The following is a 21773-nucleotide window of genomic DNA, read 5'->3' as shown; positions in this document are numbered from 1 at the left end:
AAAAAGATTTAGAGTTAATAGAGTTATATTACAAATGGAGAAATGGGGACAAAACTTGCATCATTAATGCTGCAGGCTCCAAAATCTATAATACTGTCACGTGACCCATAATATTTAACCTTTAACTGAGATATCAGTATCTGTTCAAATGTACACAAATGGAAGAAGCTTGTTAAAGACAAAGCCAGCTATAAATTTTTTGGAACAAATAAACTAAAGCAAGAAAACTAAAGACACTAAAAAATGCAAGTGTTTCTACTAGGCAACCATGGCTCTGCCCACAAGATGTCTACCATTGATACCACATGACTGACACACTTTAAGCAATGAAGACGGTGAGTTGTATATACAGGGCAGAGCTGGGAAGCCATAGCACTACTGGGCAATGGAACATACGTTCTATAATGCAGCTAATTAAAACTCTATTTAATAAAAATAACATTAATGTGAAATACTAAACAAATCAATTCATTTTGAATTTTGCTTAGCGTTTTCAGCATTATAAAAAGTTAGAATCCATAAAAATATCTGACAATATAAATATAGTATTCACTAGAACATACAAAAATATTCTATTTAATCAACGAAAGAATGATAAATACTACAATAACAAATGCCGCAGGGAGCGTTGAAATTAAAAGAGCAAAAATGAAGCTACAATTACAAGTTAACAAGGCTCATTAAGGCATGACTAACAGAATCTAAAACTAAACTACAATCATGTAATGTTAGGAAATTACTATTTATTTTTATGGCTGTTGATTAGAAACAAGAATTATGAGAAAGTCCCGCCCTAAAAACTGCTGCTGTAGCAGCATTCTCCTCTAATGACATGAATACAAGAATGACACCTAGAGGCGACTGTGTAAATTGCATCAGTGCAGCACAAAGTTTAGGCACTTGGTGTATCCGGCCCTTCTCACATGGACTTTCTGATCAGGTCTGCTTCTCAGTTATTCAGAAAGAGCAGATGTAAATGGACCCAAGTCCTCTACCTCCGAGTCCATCTAGGTCAATGGGGGATAAAAAAAAAAAAAGATTTGTATCCTTTTCTTTTTTTCAAACACAAACGGATTGGAGGACAGCAAGGGAGAATGTCACCAGCTCAACGAGGATCACCAATATGGGTCCAAAAGTTTTAATGAACGATACAGTTACAGCAAGGCAATGTTTTGGAGTCTCGCATGACCCCTTCATCAGGCATGTGATCACATGCCTGATGAAGGGTTCCTACGAGACTCCGAAACGTTGCCTTGCTGTAACTATGTGATCGATCATTAAAACCTTTGGACCCATAATGGTGATCCTCGGTGTGCTGGTGACATTCTCATTTGCTGATTCTGTTCGGTTCCAGCCAATGGTAGCTGCAGCACCCACTTATACACACAGCCATTTTTAACGGGTGCGTTTGGATTGTACAGTTGCAGATTGGAGAGGACAGGTCCGTTTACATCTGGCTACCCATAAAGCCATCACAGGTCTGTAACAGTCCACTGTCAAAATGGGGACAAAAAGTGAATAAACATGGATGTCACACAACTGACATCTGTTATGTTCTGTATTGCTGCTTCTATTCCTGTCAGATTTGTCCGTATGCTTATAGAACATCTTTGTAAAAGTAAACCTGCCTTTAAAAACAGATAAACATTTACTTTATGTGACAGCTCTCACTCAATAGATACCTTTGGAACGGCCTTCCCGCAAACTAAGACCTTCACTTATAGGTCCTTTGTGAAAAATCTTCATCTTCACAACTCCCATAAGGTCACTATAGGAGATGTACCCCCTATGAATTAACCCAAAAAGCCCCATGTCGAAAAAGAGTGGCCTGATTTGACAATGTAATGAGCTTCCTAGCAAGGACATCTCTTCTACGGAACTTCAATCACTAAGCAGAGCAGAGAAGCCTCCTGCATGGATAAGAGCACCTGCATGTGAAAGGACCCTTATGTTAGCCATCAAATAATTCAGAAAGTTAGGAGTTTAAGTGATACCCATCAGCTAACTTTAGTTAGATACAGTGAAGGAAATAAGTATTTGATCCCCTGCTAATTTTGAATGTTTGCCCACTCACAAAGAAATGATCAGTCTACAAATTGAATGTTAGGTGTATTGTAACACTGAGAGACAGAATAGCAACAAAAATTCATAAGAAATGCATGTCTAACAAATGATGCACTTATTTGCATGATCATGAGGGAAAGATGTATTTGATCCCCTTCACAAAACGTAGTACTTGGTGGCAAATCCCTTGTTGGCAATCACAGAGGTCAGACGTTTCCTGTAGTTGGCTACCAGGTTTGCACACATCTCAGGAGGGATTTTGGCCCACTCCTCTTGGCAGATCCTCTCCAAGTCATTAAGGTTTGGTGGCTGATGTCTGGCAACTTGAACTTTCAGCTCCCTCCACAGATTTTCAATCGGATTAAGGTCTGGAGACTGGCTAGGCCACTCCAGGACCTTAATGTGCTTCTTCTTGAGCCACTCCTTTGTTGCCTTGGCCGTGTGTTTTGGGTCATTGTCATGCTGGAACACCCATCCACGACCCATTTTCAATGCCCTGGCTGAGGAAAGAAGTTTCTCACCCAAGATTTGACGGTACATTGCCCTGTCCATCGTCCCTTTGATGTGGTGCAGTTGTCCTGTCCCCTTAGCAGAAAAACACCCCCAAAGAAGAATGTTTCTACCACGTTTGACAGTTTGGATGGTGTTCTTGGGTCATAGGCAGCATTCCTCCTCCTTCAAACACGGCAAGTTGAGTTGATGCCAAAGAGCTCAATTTTGGTCTCATCTGACCACAACACTTTCAACCAGTCCTCCTCTGCATCATTCAGATGTTCAGTGGCAAACTTCAGATGGGCCTGGACATGTGCGTTCTTGAGCAGAGGGACCTTGCAGGCACTGCAGGATTTCAATCCTTGTCGGCGTAGTGTGTTACCAATTGGTTTCTTGGTGACTGTGGTCCCAGCTGCCTAGAGATCATTGACAAGATCCTCGCGAGTAGTTCTGGGATGATTCCTCACTGTTCACATGATCATTGACACTCCACGAGGCGAGATCTTGCATGGTGCTCCAGACCTAGGGAGACTGACAGCTGTTTTTTGTTTCTTCCATTTGCGAATGATTGCACCAACTGTTATCACCTTCTCACCAAGCTGCTTGACGATAGTTTGGTAGCCCAGTCCAGCCTTGTGTAGGTCTACAATCTTGTCTTTGACATCTTTGGGCATCTCTTTGGTCATTGCCATGGTGGAGAGTTTGGAATCTGATTGTTTGATTGCTCCTGTGGACAAGTGTCTTTTATACAGGTAACAAAATGAAATTAGCAGCACTCCCTTTAAGAGACTGCTTCTAATCTCAGCTTGTTGCCTGTATGAAAAAGACACCTGGTAGCCAGAAATCCTGCTGAATGACAGGGGATCAAATACTTATTTCCCTCATGAACATGCAAATCAGTGCTTAATTTGTTAGACATGCATTTCTTTTGAATTTTTTGTTGCTATTCTGTCTCTCAGTGTTACAATACACCTACCATTCGATTTTTCGACTGATCATCTCTTTGTGAGTGGGCAAACATTCAAAATCAGCAGGGAATCAAATACTTATTTCCGTCACGGTATAAGCTTTCAGTATAACTTAGATACATTCTTTAGGCTTTATACATTTTTGCAATGATGTATAAAGCCTGAAGAAGAAATGTGAGCTATCACCTCTAATAACTTTAGTTAGCCAATGGGTGTCACTTAGACCTCAGTCACACTGAAACTCCTGCCTTAGCTTTTCTAAAATGTAGGAGTAGTTGTTATCTGGGAAGTGTAAACTACTTGAATGCCTCCCAGATCAATTTTTCCTAGGTTTAGAGGTTCCTGCTTTAACCTCTTCACGCCGGCCGAACGCAAATGTGTGGCCTTCCGGCGTCTGGGCCTAGACGCCGAGGGGCCGCACATTTGCGTCCTATTAAAAAAGGACATATGTGCAGAGAGCGCGTGCCCTGCGCGCTCCCAACACACATGGCCGGTAGTCATGGAAAGGTCCCAAACTCCTCTTTCGATCGGGACCTTTCCCGATCATGTGACCGCCGTGACGGCGCATCGCGGCGGTCACATGACACTAAACCCCACCCCGCCTCCCAACTTCTGAAACTCTTAAAGGGCCAGGAGGCGCCGGTGTGAAGGGGTTAAAGGATAAATTCACCTTTGGGAACATGTTACATGTTCCACCTGTTTCTTAGGGTGGAACATGTAACATGTTTCTACTCCTGCAGCCTCTCCCCAATCCCCCCCCCCCCCCCATACACTATAATGGTATACTCTTTCTGAAATTTGGAGGCTATATCGTGCATGGATTAACAGCATGGAAATGGATTGAGTCACATCAGGACTGGAGGCTGGAGAGTGCAGGAGGGTATACCAACCCTAGTTAAAGGGAAAACCGCTATTTGATCTAAATTACATACTTCATATACAGGAGGTAAGACTATATGTATGTCGGTGGAGGATCTGCACGTTTGGGGGATAATAAGCACGGATTGAAATGCCAGAATTGCACAATTCTACCAATGGAAAGGAGAATAACTACACACAAAAGAGGGACAATTCGCTACATATCAATAGATTGGATATAAGGACTCATTTGACAGATGTGGGGTACAGACGAGGGCATTGTCCTGCGTGAGTGCATTTTCTGCTGGAGTGCAAAACAGCAGTTGAACACAGCTCCCTGATCATATCCTCTCTACTTTTTCACAGGTAAATGCTGTTATGTGATCTCCACCTTAAACTGTCTCCCTGCAAATGCATTGACTTTCTGCAAACTTAGTTTAAGGTGGAGATCACATAACAGCATTTACCCTGTATCCCTGCTATGCAGACTTTCTGAAAGCTCAGTGTAAATGCTGTTATGTGATCTCCACCTTAAACTGTCTCCCTGCTATGCACTGAATTTCTGCAAACTTAGTTTAAGGTGGAGATTAGAGATGAGCGAATCGAAGTAGGCGAAGTGGAATTCGTTTCGAATATTAGGAAAATTTCGGACTTCGGATGCGCGAATCGAAATTTTTCCTAAAATGGCGGCGACATGTGCGGCGACGGAGCGGGGATGTCTGGGAAGGCGCACAGACAAGGCGCGCTGACCCATAATGCATTCATTCATGACATGTGATCGCATTAGCCAATCAGCAGCCAGCCAGCCAGCCAGCACAGTGTAATTTTTTTTTTTTTTTTTTTTTTTTTAAGTCCGCAAACGTGGAACTGTAACGAAAAAACCCGTAAGTGTCCGCAAAAAAGTGCAAGTGCAGAAACACACACACGAAAAACGTGCACTTAGGGGTGTGTTTGTCCTACCCCCGAAAGGGTTGGACCGTTCACCCGATCCCCCGGGGCACGAAGCTCCTGACAGGGACAAGGTTCCCATTTGGTCCTCCTGGCCAAAAGGCCTGGTGGACCACCGTTCCTTATGCCCAGCCGAAGCCGGACATCCAGTACTAGGCAAGGGGGTTCTCCCGAAGAGAAAACCCCCTAGGGATCAGGGGAGGAAGGAACCGTATGGCCACACATCCTCCCCCTAGACTTCAGGTAAGGCCCGAGGACCCACACCCTCCATCCGTGAAAAAACACACACATAAGAAAGCAAAAAGTGACAAAACGTGGGAGTGGTTTAAATAAATAGAATAAAATAAAAAAGTGGTACCGTGCCTAATAGTGCACAGACCAGGCCCTGAGGCCTGTAGCAAAAATTGCCCTGGACTTAGCCAAAAGACCTGGTCCTTAGGGCGCTGTGCAAAAAGATGTGAAAAACAGTGGCCATGTGTCATCTTCACACCGTGGGGTCCCACACCCAAGTGTTACTAGTGACACCCCTGAGAGCGTCTTCCCCAGGGGGCACTGAGTTTGCGGACTTTTTGCGTCCCCGACCCCAGGCCAGACCAAGGTAGCCTGCTCAAACCAGGAGGAACTGGGTCTTTCCGGTCTCCCCAGAGGAATTACTCCCAAGGCCCCAGAACGAATCATGGCGCTCCCTGGTTTCTGTCCCTCCGGTACTAGCCTTCCGGACCCCCATCATACCAGTGAGGGTACTATACACCAACCATCCTCTTACCAGAATGGTCGGTAGCACCCCCACTGGACACTGATAAGAACAGATACTACACTTGATCTTAGCCAAAAGGCCGAGAAGCGAGCCAGCACAGTGTAATGGTCGAGCTATAAATGGCGGCCATTTTAGAATTCTCCATTTGCCTCCAGTCATTCAACAGAGGCAGACCTGGCTGTATTCAGGGAGAGAGTTAGGGACAGAGAAACGTTACTTAGGGACACAGAAACGTTAGTTAGGGCCACAGAATCGTTACTTAGGGCCATAGAAACGTTACATAGGGCCACAGAAACGTTACTTAGGGCCACAGAAACGTTACTTAGGGACACAGAATTGTTACTGAGGGATACAGAATTGTTACTGAGGGCCACAGAATCGTTACTTAGGGCCACAGAAACGTTACTTAGGGCCACAGAATTGTTACTTAGGGACAGACACAGAATTGTTACTGAGGGACACAGATTTGTTACTGAGGGACACAGATTTGTTACTGAGGGCCACAGAATCGTTACTTAGGGCCACAGAATTGTTACTTAGGGACAGACACAGAATTGTTACTGAGGGACACAGATTTGTTACTGAGGGCCACAGAATCGTTACTTAGGGCCACAGAAACGTTACTTAGGGCCACAGAATTGTTATTGGGGGACACAGAATTGTTACTGAGGGCCACAGAACCGTTACTTAGGGCCACAGAAACGTTACTTAGGGCCACAGAATTGTTACTTAGGGACAGACACAGAATTGTTACTGAGGGACACAGATTTGTTACTGAGGGCCACAGAATCGTTACTTAGGGCCACAGAAACGTTACTTAGGGCCACAGAATCGTTACTTAGGGCCACAGAAACGTTACTTAGGGCCACAGAAACGTTACTTAGGGCCACAGAAACGTTACTTAGGGCCACAGAATTGTTACTCAGGGACAGACACAGAATTGTTACTGAGGGATACAGAATTGTTACTGAGGGACACAGAACCGTTACTTAGGGCCACAGAAACGTTACTTAGGGCCACAGAATTGTTACTTAGGGACAGACACAGAATTGTCATTGAGGGACACAGATTTGTTACTGAGGGCCACAGAAACGTTACTTAGGGCCACAGAAACGTTACTTAGGGCCACAGAAACGTTACTTAGGGCCACAGAAACGTTACTTAGGGCCACAGAAACGTTACTTAGGGCCACAGAATCGTTACTTAGGGCCACAGAAACGTTACTTAGGGCCACAGAAACTTTACTTAGGGCCACAGAAACTTTACTTAGGGCCACAGAATTGTTACTTAGGGACAGACACAGAATTGTTACTGAGGGACACAGAATTGTTACTGAGGGCCACAGAACCGTTACTTAGGGCCACAGAAACGTTACTTAGGGCCACAGAAACGTTACTTAGGGCCACAGAAACGTTACTTAGGGACACAGAATTGTTACTCAGGGACAGACACAGAATTGTTACTGAGGGACACAGAATTGTTACTGAGGGCCACAGAACCGTTACTTAGGGCCACAGAAACGTTATTTAGGGACACAGAATTGTTACTCAGGGACAGACACAGAATTGTTACTGAGGGATACAGAATTGTTACTGAGGGACACAGAAACGTTACTTAGGGCCACAGAAACGTTACTTAGGGCCACAGAAACGTTACTTAGGGACAGACACAGAATTGTTACTGAGGGACACAGAATTGTTACTGAGGGCCACAGAACCGTTACTTAGGGCCACAGAACTGTTACTGAGGGCCACAGAAATGTTACTTAGGGCCACAGAAACGTTACTTAGGGCCACAGAAACGTTACTTAGGGCTACAGAAACGTTACTTAGGGCTACAGAAACGTTACTTAGGGCCACAGAATCGTTACTTAGGGCCACAGAAACGTTACTTAGGGACACAGAATTGTTACTCAGGGACAGACACAGAATTGTTACTGAGGGCCACAGAATTGTTACTGAGGGCCACAGAACTGTTACTGAGGGCCACAGAACTGTTACTTAGGGCCACAGAAACGTTACTTAGGGCCACAGAATCGTTACTTAGGGCCACAGAAACGTTACTTAGGGACACAGAATTGTTACTCAGGGACAGACACAGAATTGTTACTCAGGGACACAGAATTGTTACTGAGGGACACAGAATTGTTACTCAGGGACACAGAATTGTTACTGAGGGACACAGAATTGTTACTGAGGGACACAGAATTGTTACTCAGGGACACAGAATTGTTACTCAGGGACAGACACAGAATTGTTACTCAGGGACAGACACAGAGTTGTTACTGAGGGACACAGAATTGTTACTGAGGGCCACAGAACTGTTACTTAGGGCCAGAGAAACGTTACTCAGGGACACAGAATTGTTACTCAGGGACAGACACAGAATTGTTACTCAGGGACAGACACAGAATTGTTACTGAGGGACACAGAATTGTTACTGAGGGACACAGAATTGTTACTGAGGGACACAGAATTGTTACTGAGGGCCACAGAACTGTTACTTAGGGCCACAGAAACGTTACTCAGGGACACAGAATTGTTACTCAGGGACAGACACAGAATTGTTACTCAGGGACACAGAATCGTTTAATTAAAGAGTATGTCAGACAACATGCAGAGGAGTGGCAGAGGAGGCAATGTTTTAGGAGCGAGCAGACGTGGCAGCAGAGGAAGGGGTCGAGGCAGCACTATTCGCAGCCAGAGGCCAGTGCTCCCGGTGTCATCCAGCGGTCGTGTCTCCATCCGACAACCCTGCCGTCATCGATTGGTTGGCTCGGTCGTCTTCCTCTTCCCAGGTCACCTCTGACACCTACAGCCAACGGTCGGTGGGTACGTCAGACACAACCGTTAGTTGGCATGGCCCGGGAGCAAGCCCACTGAAATCACGTGTCCTCTACCTGCCCCTGTCCTTTGGTGTTCCCTCACCAAGCGAAGTATCGCATGCTGTGGGCTCAGCCCCACTGTACAGTGAGGAAGAGCTAACAGAGGGCGGTCAGGAACGGGGGGGAGACATCCGCCTCTTCAGCAGCCAGGCGAAGAAGTAGTGGCGAGGAGAGTGGCTCGGTAGCCGGTCTAGAGACAGGTCTGTCTCCTGACCCACACGCAGCCGAGGGGGCTAGTAGTGAGGCGGAGACCCTAATTGATGATGATGAGGCTGATCGCACTTGGCAGCCTCGTCGTCATCAGGCTATTGCTTCCGCATCATCAGGAGAAGAGGGTGGCAGCTTGGCAGCGAGCAAAACAGTCGGTGGGTTGCCCAGGAGGCAGCAGGGTCGCAGCAGTGTCAGTGGAGGCAAACGGCCACGGAGTACAGCACCAGCTCCACTGCAGCCTACCACCACGGCCAGTAGTGGTGCCGGTGTGCACGGAGGAAGCAGCAGTCAGCCAGTGAGGAGTATTGGGGGCAAAGTTTCCTACTCGGCGGTGTGGCAATTTTTTGTCAAGCCGCCCGAGGAAGTAAACGTAGCCGTATGTCGACTATGTGGCCAGAAAGTCAAGCGTGGCCAGGGGGCCCATGTTGGGACTACAGCGTTGCGGCAGCATATGCAGCGTCGCCATTTGGTGGCCTGGGAAAACCGTGATAAAGATACGGCGGTTCTGCCTGCCCCAGCCCCCGCTCCATCACCCGCTCCGTTACTTGCTCCGTCACCCGACGTCAATCGCCCTCTATCAGCCAGTCAAGGCTCCAACACCTCTGCTGAGGGGAGTTGTCGCTCGTTGCCATCTTCCGCTCGTTCAGATGCTCCTTCTCCTGCTACTCCTCTTCACGGATTCCGTCAGCAGTCTTTCTTGGAATCCGTTTCCAAGAGACAACAGTTTGCGAGCACGCACCCGACGGTGCAAAAGCTGAACGTCCTCCTGTCCAAGTTGCTGGTGCTGCAGTCCCTCCCTTTCCAAGTGGTGGACTCAGCACCTTTCCGAGAAATGATGGCTTGTGCCGCGCCGCGGTGGAGAGTGCCAAGCCGTCATTTCTTCGCCAAAAAGGCAGTGCCAGCCCTGCATTCACATGTAGAAGAGATGGTGGGCCAGTCTTTGAGCATGTCGGTCGCTGCCAAAGTGCACGGCAGCGCCGACGTGTGGAGCTGTAACTACGGTCAGGGACAGTACATGTCATTTACGGCCCACTGGGTGAACGTGGTGCCGTCACAGCCGCACCAGCAACTTGGACAGGTCACGCCGCTTTTGCCTCCACGTTTGCACGTCCTTGGTCCAGCAAAGATGTCCGCCTCTACCACCTCTTCTTCCTTCGTGTCCTCAGCCGCCACCCCCGTGCCAAGTCCCATTACCCGACCGGCATATCACATGTGCAGGGCGCAACGGTGTCACGCTGTGCTGCACCTGGTATGCCTTGGCGAACGTAGTCACACAGGGGAGGAACTTCTCAGTGTAATGAACAGAGAAATCGACAGATGGCTGTCTCCGCGCAAACTGAAAATCGGAACCATGTTGACCGACAACGGAAAGAACATGGTGTCTGCTCTGCGTCAAGGAAGGTTGTGCCATGCGCCATGCATGGCTCACGTGTTCAATCTGGTTGTCAAGCGGTTCCTAAAATCCACCATCCCACTGCAAGACATCCTTAAAATGTCACGTAAACTTTGCATGCATTTCAGCCATTCCTACACCGCAAAGCACACCCTCCTTGAGCTGCAGCGGCAGAACGGAATTCCACAGCATCGCCTGATCTGCGACGTTGCAACAAGGTGGAATTCAACCCTACACATGGTAGACCGCCTTTACGAACAGCGAAAGGCCATCACCGATTTCCTGATGTTACAAGCGGATAAAGGTACTCCCCTGTGTAACTTCGATGTCAGCCATTGGCAGCTCATGCGTGACACCTGCGCTTGCTCAGGCCCTTTGAGGAAGCCACGCTATTCGTGAGTCGGCAGGACTATGGGATGAACGACGTCATTCCTCTGTTGCACGTCCTGGAACAAATGCTGTTAACAATGGCTGGTCAGGGTGCGGTAGACGTGGCGCACAGATCTCAACGCCACATGACCCCTGTGGGGGCAGGACAGGAAGAAGAGGAGGAGGTAGAGGAGGACATTTGTGCTAAGGAATTATTGAGTGAAATGGGTGGTTTTTCCACTCAGCGGACAGGAGTGGAGGAGCAGGAGCATCTGGTAGAGGAGGAGGAGGAGGAGACAGAGGACCCAGACGCACCGTGGCAGTATGCTGTGGAGATGGAGGCAGGGAGTCCCTCGCATTCCTTGGCACAAATGGCCCATAGCATGCTCGCTTGCTTGCGTAGCGACAGCCGAATAATAACCATCAGACAGAGGGATGACTTTTGGCTGTCCACCTTGTTGGACCCTCGCTACCGTTCAAAAATGGTGGCCTTTTTCACACCTGCTGAGAGGGAGGCCAAAATAACGTACTATAAAAACCACCTATGTAGTCAGTTAGTCTCTGCCTTTGTGCGCCAACGTCCGTCCTCAGACACTGTGGGCCCTGTGCGCTCGCGTTCCGCTGCCATGGCAGCAGGGGAGGGGTGGGGTGGTAGGAGCAGTGGTAGCTCCACCAGCAGCGGCTACCTCAGTCTGCAGTCGATGATGAGTAGCTTTCTTCACCAGCGCAGTGAGGAAACTACTAACCAGCCGCAGCAGCATCAGGTGGACCTGGAGCAGGACCTCAAACAACAGGCTTGGGCCTACTTGGACAGCACCCTGCCAACCGAGGTAGACAATCCCCTTGACTACTGGGCAACGAAACTTGACCTTTGGCCCCAACTAGCTGAATTTGCCCTTGAAAGGCTGTCATGCCCGGCCAGTAGCGTGGCATCGGAGCGCGTGTTTAGTGCGGCAGGAGGTATTGTAACTCCGCGGACACGACTGTCCACCCAAAGTGTGGAGAGACTCACGTTTGTGAAAATGAATCAGGCGTGGATTAGTCTGGATTTCAAACCACCAGTTCCTGACACAACTGACTAAATCCGCCATGAATCATGCCCCTGCCATGTGCCACTTTCACGTCTCCTCACACTGCTGGTGCGTTCCATTTTTTGTCATAGGGTGCTGGCAGATTACGGGCCTCCCATAGCTGCTGCCAGGACCATAATCTGCCATGGGCCCCTGTACCGCCTCCTCATGCTGCTGCCAGGTCCACAGTGTCTCATGCCATGTGCCACTTTCAGGTCTCCTCACACTGCTGGTGTGTTCCATTTTTTGTCATAGGGTGCTGGCAGATTACGGGCCTCCTATAGCTGCTGCCAGGCCCCTAATCTGCCATGGGCCCCTATACCACCTCCTCATGCTGCTGCCAGGTCCAGAGTCTCTCATGGGTCCCTGTACGGCCTCCCATTGCTGCTGTCTCCATCGCCACACTCTTCCATGTGCCACTTTCAGGTCTCCTCACACTGCTGGTGTGTTCCATTTTTTGTCATAGGGTGCTGGCAGATTACAGGCCTCCCATAGCTGCTGCCAGGCCCCTAATCTGCCATGGGCCCCTGTACTGCCTCCTCATGCTGCTGCCAGGTCCACAGTGTCTCATGCCATGTGCCACTTTCAGGTCTCCTCACACTGCTGGTGTGTTCAATTTTTTGACATAGGGTGCTGGCAGATTACGGGCCTCCCATAGCTGCTGCCAGGCCCCTAATCTGCCATGGGCCCCTATACCGCCTCCTCATGCTGCTGCCAAGTCCAGAGTCTCTCATGGGTCCCTGTACGGCGTCCCATTGCTGCTGTCTCCATCGCCACACTCTGCCATGTGCCACTTTCAGATCTCCTCACACACTGCTGGTGTGTTCAATTTTTTGACATAGGGTGCTGGCAGATTACGGGCCTCCCATAGCTGCTGCCAGGCCCCTAATTTGCCATGGGCCCCTGTACCGCCTCCTCATGCTGCTGCCAGGTCCACAGTGTCTCATGCCATGTGCCACTTTCAGGTCTCCTCACACTGCTGGTGTGTTCCATTTTTTGTCATAGGGTGCTGGCAGATTACGGGCCTCCCATAGCTGCTGCCAGGCCCCTAATCTGCCATGGGCCCCTATACCGCCTCCTCATGCTGCTGCCAGGTCCAGAGTCTCTCATGGGTCCCTGTACGGCCTCCCATTGCTGCTGTCTCCATCGCCACACTCTGCCATGTGCCACTTTCAGATCTCCTCACACTGCTGGTGTGTTCCATTTTTTGTCATAGGGTGCTGGCAGATTACGGGCCTCCCATTGCTGCTGCCAGGCCCGTAATCTGCCATGGGCCCCCGTACTGACTCCTCATGCTGTGACGTTGCAACAAGGTGGAATTCAACCCTACATATGTTAGACCGCCTTTACGAACAGCGAAAGGCCATCACAGATTTCCTGATGTTAAAAGCGGATAAAGGTACTCCCTGTGTAACTTAGATGTCAGCCATTGGCAGCTCATGCGTGACACCTGCGCTTATTCAGGCCCTTTGAGGAGGCCACGCTATTCGTGAGTCGGTAGGACTATGGGATGAACGACGTCATTCCTCTGTTGTACGTCCTGGAACAAATGCTGTTAACAATGGCTGGTCAGGGTGCGGTAGACGTGGCGCACAGATCTCAACGCCACATGACCCCTGTGGGGGCAGGACAGGAAGAAGAGGAGGAGGTAGAGGAGGACATTGGTGCTCAGGAATTACTGAGTGAAATGGGTGGTTTTTCCACTCAGCGGACAGGAGTGGAGGAGCAGGAGCATCTGGTAGAGGAGGAGGAGGAGGAGACAGAGGACCCAGACGCACCGTGGCAGTATGCTGTGGAGATGGAGGCAGGGAGTCCCTCGCATTCCTTGGCACAAATGGCCCATAGCATGCTCGCTTGCTTGCGTTCCGACAGCCGAATAATAACCATCAGACAGAGGGATGACTTTTGGCTGTCCACCTTGTTGGACCCTCGCTACCGTTCAAAAATGGTGGCCTTTTTCACACCTGCTGAGAGGGAGGCCAAAATAACGTACTATAAAAACCACCTATGTAGTCAGCTGGTCTCTGCCTTTCTGCGCCAACGTCCATCCTCAGACACTGTGGGCCCTGTGCGCTCGTGTTCCGCTGCCATGGCAGCAGGGGAGGGGTGGGGTGGTAGGAGCAGTGGCAGCTCCACCAGCAGCAGCTGCCTCAGTCTGCAGTCGATGATGAGTAGCTTTCTTCACCAGCGCAGTGAGGAAACTACTAACCAGCCGCAGCAGCAGCAGCAGCGGCAGCAGCAGCATCAGGTGGACCTGCAGCAGGACCTCAAACAACAGGCTTAGGCCTACTTGGACAGCACCCTGCCAACCGAGGTAGACAATCCCCTTGACTACTGGGCAACGAAACTTGACCTTTGGCCCCAACTAGCTGAATTTGCCCTTGAAAGGCTGTCATGCCCGGCCAGTAGCGTGGCATCGGAGCGCGTGTTTAGTGCGGCAGGAGGTATTGTAACTCCGCGGAGGACACGACTATCCACCCAAAGTGTGGAGAGACTCACGTTTGTGAAAATGAATCAGGCGTGGATTAGTCTGGATTTCAAACCACCAGTTCCTGACACAACTGACTAAATCCGCCATTAATCATGCCCCAAACATGTGCCACTTTCAGGTCTCCTCACACTGCTGGTGTGTTCCATTTTTTGTCATAGGGTGCTGGCAGATTACGGGCCTCCCATAGCTGCTGCCAGGCCCCTAATCTGCCATGGGCCCCTATACCGCCTCCTCATGCTGCTGCCAAGTCCAGAGTCTCTCATGGGTCCCTGTACGGCCTCCCATTGCTGCTGTCTCCATCGCCACACTCTGCCATGTGCCACTTTCAGGTCTCCTCACACTGCTGGTGTGTTCCATTTTTTGTCATAGGGTGCTGGCAGATTATGGGCCTCCCATAGCTGCTGCCAGGCCCCTAATCTGCCATGGGCCCCTATACCGCCTCCTCATGCTGCTGCCAGGTCCAGAGTCTCTCATGGGTCCCTGTACGGCCTCCCATTGCTGCTGTCTCCATCGCCACACTCTGCCATGTGCCACTTTCAGGTCTCCTCACACTGCTGGTGTGTTCCATTTTTTGTAATAGGGTGCTGGCAGATTACGGGCCTCCCATAGCTGCTGCCAGGCCCCTAATCTGCCATGGGCCCCCGTACCGACTCCTCATGCTGCTGCCAGGCCCGTAATCTGTCATGGGCCCCTGTACCGCCTCCTCATGCTGCTGCCAGGTCCAGAGTGTGTCATGGGTCCCTGTACGGCCTCCCATTGCTGCTGTCTCCATCGCCACACTCTGCCATGTGCCACTTTCAGGTCTCCTCACACTGCTGGTGGTTTCCATTTTTGTCATAGGGTGCTGTATGGCCTCCCATTGCTGCTGCCTCCACCGCCACACTGTGACTCCACACTCTGGTTTTGGCCCCGTGACTGCCCAAATGAGTGAAGTGTGCGGTGATTCTAAGATCGACGGCACTCATCTGCATGTCATACTGACTGTCAGTATTATTTCTCTTCCCCAGCAGACTCCAAGGGCATTTAAATTAAAGGTACAGTGTTCTGCACTAATATAAAGGCTCTCTGAAGCCTAGAAACACCCTTTTATAAGTTAAATTCGCAGCGAATATATTCGACTCGAATCGAAATTTTTCCACGAATTCGCCGAATCAGTCGAATCGAATTTCTGAATACTTCGCTCATCTCTAGTGGAGATCACATAACAGCATTTACCCTAAGTTTGCAGAAAGTCAGTGCATAGCAGGGAGACAAACTTAGGGTAAATGCGGTTATGAGATCTCCACCTTAAACTGTCTCCCTACCATGCGCTGACTTTCTGCAAACTTAGGGTATATGCTGTTATGTGATCTCCACCTTAAACTGTCTCCTTGCTATGCACTGACTTTCTGCAAAACTCAGGATAATTAGTCCTATATCTTTTTGTCTGTTTGTGGTGATTGATTCTCGCCTCCTTTGCCTTTCTGTGATCAGAGAATCAATCATCTTTTATGACTTTGGCCTGTGTCTGGTCTTGACCAACCTCCCCCCAAATTCATGTGACACTTATCAGTTCCTAATTGTTGCGGAGAGGAGTTACTCATTTGATCACCTCCCTATAAATTTAGACCAGCTTATGGGGGAGGTCACAGACTGGGGGGGCGGGGGTACAGTTGCAGATGGGGGGCATTGTCCTGCGTGAGTGCATTTTCTGCTAGAGTGCAAAACAGCAGTTGAACACAGCAGTTTAACTATAGCAGGATAATTCAAGCAGCAGGAAGATACTCTAAGAAAGAGCTCTACTGCACGCTGAATGGACTAGAAGAAAACACCCAGGGAAACATCTCCTACAATTTTGATTCCCACTCCATCTACCTTTTAAAATGCCGCCTCTACTCTTCCTTTTCATATTACTATCCTCTGCTCTCAAAATCTTCTCTCTTTACCCCTCTGCTCCTCTCCAAAGCTTATACATATCACCAGCACTTCTACCATCTCCCTACTACTGCTCTCATCATCTCCTGCTAATACTTTACTCACCTGCTGACCCAAACACCAGGACTGGAAGTCATGTGCACTCATATACATCCCGCTCCCATCTTACTTTCCTCACCATCCTCTTCCTCCTAACCTCTGGGGATATCTCCCCAAACCCTGGTCCTCCAGTATCTCACCCCCACACCAGGCACCCTCCTTCCTCCGGGAATAGCTGCAATCCACTGAAATGAATCTCAGTCCCCTGCTCCTAAAAAACCCCCTCTCTTTCATGTACACTCTGGAATGCCCGCTCTGTCTGTCATAAGCTCACCTCTGTCCATGACCTTTTTGTCTCCCACTCCCTTAACCTACTAGCAATTACAGAAACCTGTCTTCAAGCATCAGGTTCTGCTTCGCACTTTCCTATGGAGGCCTCCTCTGGACCCACTCTCCCAGACCCAGTGGTCAGAAAGGAGGTGGTGTTGATTTGCTTCTATCCCCACTGAGCACCTTTCAAGTCCTCCCTTACCCTACCTCTCTATCCGTCTCTTGCAGCTGTCAAACACAACCAGTGGAGGGAGTGGAGGTGGGCGGAGCCCAGTTCTTTGTGTCTTATGGACATACAGAGCGGGGCTCGAGAGCAAGCATGCACGAGTGCCCCCAGAGCAAACTGCTTGCTATGGGGGCACTCAGAGAAGAGGAAGAGCACTGGCGGGGGACCTGAGAAGAGGAGGATCGAGGCTTTTCTGTGCAAAACTATTGCACAGAGCAGGCATGTATAACATGTTTATTAAAAAAAAAAAAAAAAAAAATCACCTTTGCTATCACTTTAACTCCAAAGGATTCACTTACTTTTACCTCCAGCATTGTGGATGTGTAATGAGTGTATTCAATAAAGACACAAGAAATTAGAATTGTTTGAGTGTTATCAGCAAAACACACAAATTACTACAGAAAACCAGTTATTGCCAAGCAGTTCGCATAATTTTTATTGCCACTGTATTTTATACATTTGATATGAATCATAAGATATATATGATATTGTGATTTTTTTAAAATGATAGCACAATGCAATTTTGCATTTATTACTTCCTATGGGTACTTGTGAATGCTGCTGTTTTAACTCATCTAAAAATTTTGGTAATTTTCACAGAGGGCAGAGATATGAGATTTTAAGATATACCCTTGCAGTGTGGCTTCCCCACCCCCCACTGCAAGGGTTACATGCTCGTTTGTGTCTAGAGTAGCACTAAAAATTCCTTTTAGCTATCATATTCCTTGCTCCCCTGGAAGCCAGCACTCAACTTGTTTTTAGAGAAGGGGTTGCGGGAACAGGTCTTATAGCTGGAGGGAGCCTGCAGGTGTGTGGGATTAGGGAAGTAAAAAAAAGTCCTTTTAAAAAAGGAGAGGTACAGCAAAAGCTCTTTTTGCTGTACTTCTCCTGTGAAGCACAGGAGTGCAGTTCGTTTTGCACTCCTGTGACCTGTTTTCAGCTGAAAGGAGGCTGAAGCCTGCTGTCCAGACTGGGGAAAGATCCTGACTTTAAATTCGGGATCCACCCCAGAGTCTGGAGCAGCACCTGGCTCAGCCTCTCAGCAACCTGCTGAGAGCCTGGGCCACCAGCTCCCTCCTCTCCACAGCATACCACTTCAGTGAGCATGGGTGGCAGAGCAGACAGCGGTGGCTGACAGTCACCATTCTCTGCTCAGAGCAGCTGTGAGTGGTCATGTGATCGCTGAGTCATCACATTGGGAGCCAGTGGGGGACCGATGCTACACCCACTTCGGTAAGTATGATTTTTAGAAAGAACAAAATCCCAAACTTCTCTTTTAATGGTCTGCCAGGCATAAACAAGCATTTAACTTTTAGGGTGGTCATAGATGGATCTTCATTTTTTTTTTTTTTTTATTTGATTAGCCAGAGATTCCAAACAAGTGAGGTAGATGGAGGAATCCTGCCTGCTGTGCTATTGTATTCTGACAGCGGGGACTCCTCTGCTGTCAGAATACACTGATCAGTGCTGCAGCAATCAATGTAAAATTATCCAACATTCGATCAACTTCTCTTGAGTGGGAACAGCCATAGATGGATTGAAATTTGGCCAGTCCCTGCTGAATAGGCTGCAGTTCAGTTTAAAAAAATTCCCTGTAGTGGGCTTCAATATGGAGTAGCATGACACTCTCTGAAGCATTGTATTTTGAGTCCAGGCCAATGTGGTGATGCACCCTCAGGGGATGTTACAGCTTGGGCCTGCAGAAAGTAGGATGTATGGCACTGGTTATCATTTAACCAGGAAGGACCGGCTGCTTTTCTATTATGGACACTTTTGAATATATTGAGCACCTATGTGCACATGCTTGTCTTGGTCAGTGAATTACAAAGTTGTGAAGGAAGGAGAAGGACAAGGATTCCAGAGCTTACAGGTTCAAAAATCTGTAATAGCAACTCCCAATTTCTATCCTGACAAATTCCCTATAAAACGCATACACACAGGTGTCCCATCATTACTCCTTGAGAAAGTCTTCAGCCATTTGTTTCTCTTGGCTATGGTAATAAAGAGTAGTCTTTGTTTTAATAGCTATATGAGAAAGCATGAATGAATAATGAATGTAAAGCTGTTAGCACTAGCAGTCTATTGACTAACAAGTTTCCAGAGTTTTTGTATGTGAAAGCATTATCACAAAGGTAACGGTAAACAGGAAAAATAATCCTCAGCAGAAAAAAAAAACCAAACAATTTTTGAATTTCCAGAATGCAGTCAACCTTTCCAGTAATACAGAGGGCCTGTGTTAAATACAAATGCAGAACTGAAGAAAATGGTACAAACAACATACAAGCACTTATGGAACCCTTAATGGGAAGGATGCAAGTGCAGTGATCAGGAAATGTAAGCTACATTAAGCCACCTTAAAAGGATATCTACACCCAGGCCATGGACAGATCTAACTTTGTGCGGTTCAGTAGGAACGAGCCGAATATCAGTCCACTTATGGGCGGGCTGGTTATACTGAAGTCAATCTATAAATCTAATTTAGTACAACCAGCCTGGCAGTTTTTTTTTTTTGGATGATCACTGTCGGTGGCTATAGCGATGGCAGGGAAACCTCTAGCTGTCAGAATTCCATAGCACAGCGGGAGGGATTCCCCTATCAACACTGACTGTGTTAATGGGGGAATTGAGCAGTTTTCTTTCTTTCTTTCAACCACAGAAAGAAAACTGCATCTTTGGACAGCCCTAGTCATGCTTTAAACATACAGTATACACTGACTGTGAATTCTTTTTGTATACTTATGGTTTCAAATGTTTCTTCAATGGATGCGTATTACTGTTGGTTTGCCCCAGATTTTCAAATTTAAATCTGTGAAACAGTTTTAAATCTGGTCCACAAAAACCCAACAACCTGAAGCAAATCAGCCTGAAAGAATGGACTAAATTATTACTTCATAGACTTACAGTAAAGCTGTACTCAGAGACATACTGTGTGCTGACTATTATTGCTGAACACCCTGTAATAATGCAAGTTCACCGACTGTATTTTGCTTTATTTATTTGTGTCCCTAAACAAGCATACAGATTCGACAATCAGTCAAAGTTAAGTCAGAACAGCTGCTCTGTATACTCATTCTAGGTCAGTGCCTAGAATATTAGAATATTGAATCCATTGGATTAGCATGATAAAAAAAAACCCTCACATATTAAAAAGGAGGACAGGTCAATTGTTACCTCCCATTTTTTATCAGTACATGTTTTTTTAAAACTATTATTTCTGCAAGATGAGAGGGAAAGCCAGAGAGAAGGAAAGAGAGAGACTAAATCTATGGGACACACTCTGACATGATTCCTAAAATCACCTCATTAACAGGGGATCATATTTGCCAATAAATCAGCATAAATCAGTCACACCACAGACTTACCTGCTCCACACCCTCTACCTCTGGGATGTAGAACTGCAGCATATTTTGAATGCCACTTTTAAGTGTTATTATTGAACTTGGGCAACTTGTGCAGGAGCCTTGTAGCTTCAATTGTACAATGCCATCCTGGAACCCTCGGTAGAGGACATCACCACCATCTTCTTGGACTGTAGGCCTGATAAGGAAGAGAAAGAAGTTGGTACAAGACAAGTTCATACAGAAACTCTAAACTGTGTAACAGAAAATACTTTGAAAATTATTCATTCATCCTCGAAGTTTAAAGAAGGTTACTAAAATAATGGAATTCAAGTTGTCAGCATCAGTACTGTATTTAGATGATTCATTGGGTAATGCAAGAGAAAGCAGTGCACTTACAGCAAGTGCTCAAAAGGAATAATGACTGATGCCAGGTAGGAAGAAAAAGAGGACATTTTAAGGGAAATGCAGAATAAGAATGTCACTAAGCTGTCTTTAAAGCCAGACTACTGTGACCTGATTCAGTGGAAGGCACAGAGGTTTTTTTTTGTTTTTTTTCAGGATAGCGAATTATTAAAGGGCTTAAATCTTTAACATTTATTATATAGTAGGAGAAAATAGGATGAAAAGGAGGAAATTTCTCTGCAAAAGAGTGAAAATCAGAGGAAGGAGAGGCAGGATAGGAAACTATAAATCCCCCTCTTTTGCAGTTTCTGCTTTGTAACATTTTTTTAACCTAGTGACAGAATCCTTTTAAAGAAAGCTGTTCAATACTTCCTAAAAGCATTGCAAATGATTTATGAAAGCTCGCTGTACATACTTCATCTACTACATCTTATACAAACTAATGCCAATGAGTACAAGGGTTTACAGCCACTGAACATAAGGGCACACCACATGTAAATAATACAGGAGTGCTTGAACTCTGGTTCCATAACGTGCCATTAAGTTCAGCTCCAGCATAAGCTTGCAGGGTTACTGAATCCTGTTTTTCTAAGTAATCATTTATCCCTGCAGTATCCAGAGAGTTCCTTGTATCCTGGGCATGTCCCTGTTGTTGACCATGCAGATGGTGGGGTTTCAGAAACTCCCTGGACACCAGTCTATGCACAACATCAATCTGTTTTACCACCTACATTAAAAAAAGACAGTCAATGTCCTAACAGCTTATGTGAGCAATATATATTTCCATCTCTTCACCTTCGTAATTCTCTCTTTATAATCCTGTTGTAGACAGGGTTTAAATCAGTGCAGGGGTATTGACACCCACAATAATAGCTTGGTGTTTTTTCCAAACAAACTGTACTAGTACAATGATTTGAGTTTCAGCTGCTTTCTCTACAGAAGTCCATGGACTTGTGGCATTTTTTGCTGGCTATCATCTAAAAAAAAAAGAGTGGGAAATTTGAGTGGAGAGTGAAA

At 47.3% G+C, this 21773-nt stretch overlaps 1 protein-coding gene and 1 pseudogene across 1 annotated transcript in view; both read right to left on the bottom strand.

Annotated features, from left to right (window-relative positions):
• The window catches only part of NFU1 (NFU1 iron-sulfur cluster scaffold), a 68339-nt gene that overhangs the window by 12073 nt on the left and 34493 nt on the right, over window positions 1-21773 (bottom strand). The window contains exon 7 of the mRNA XM_089687205.1: window positions 20376-20550. Within this exon, the coding sequence (XP_089543331.1) occupies window positions 20376-20550 (175 nt within the window). The remainder of the gene's footprint in view (window positions 1-20375; window positions 20551-21773) is intronic.
• LOC149454711 (U2 spliceosomal RNA) lies at window positions 6066-6178 on the bottom strand (annotated as a pseudogene).

The sequence above is a fragment of the Staurois parvus genome, unplaced genomic scaffold, assembly GCF_062004578.1.
Source record: "Staurois parvus isolate SC_StPar_1 unplaced genomic scaffold, SC_StPar_1.0 ptg000420l, whole genome shotgun sequence".
NCBI lineage: Eukaryota > Metazoa > Chordata > Amphibia > Anura > Ranidae > Staurois > Staurois parvus.
The sequence above is the reverse complement of the archived record's forward strand: the minus strand, read 5'-3'. Positions and strand labels throughout refer to the sequence as shown.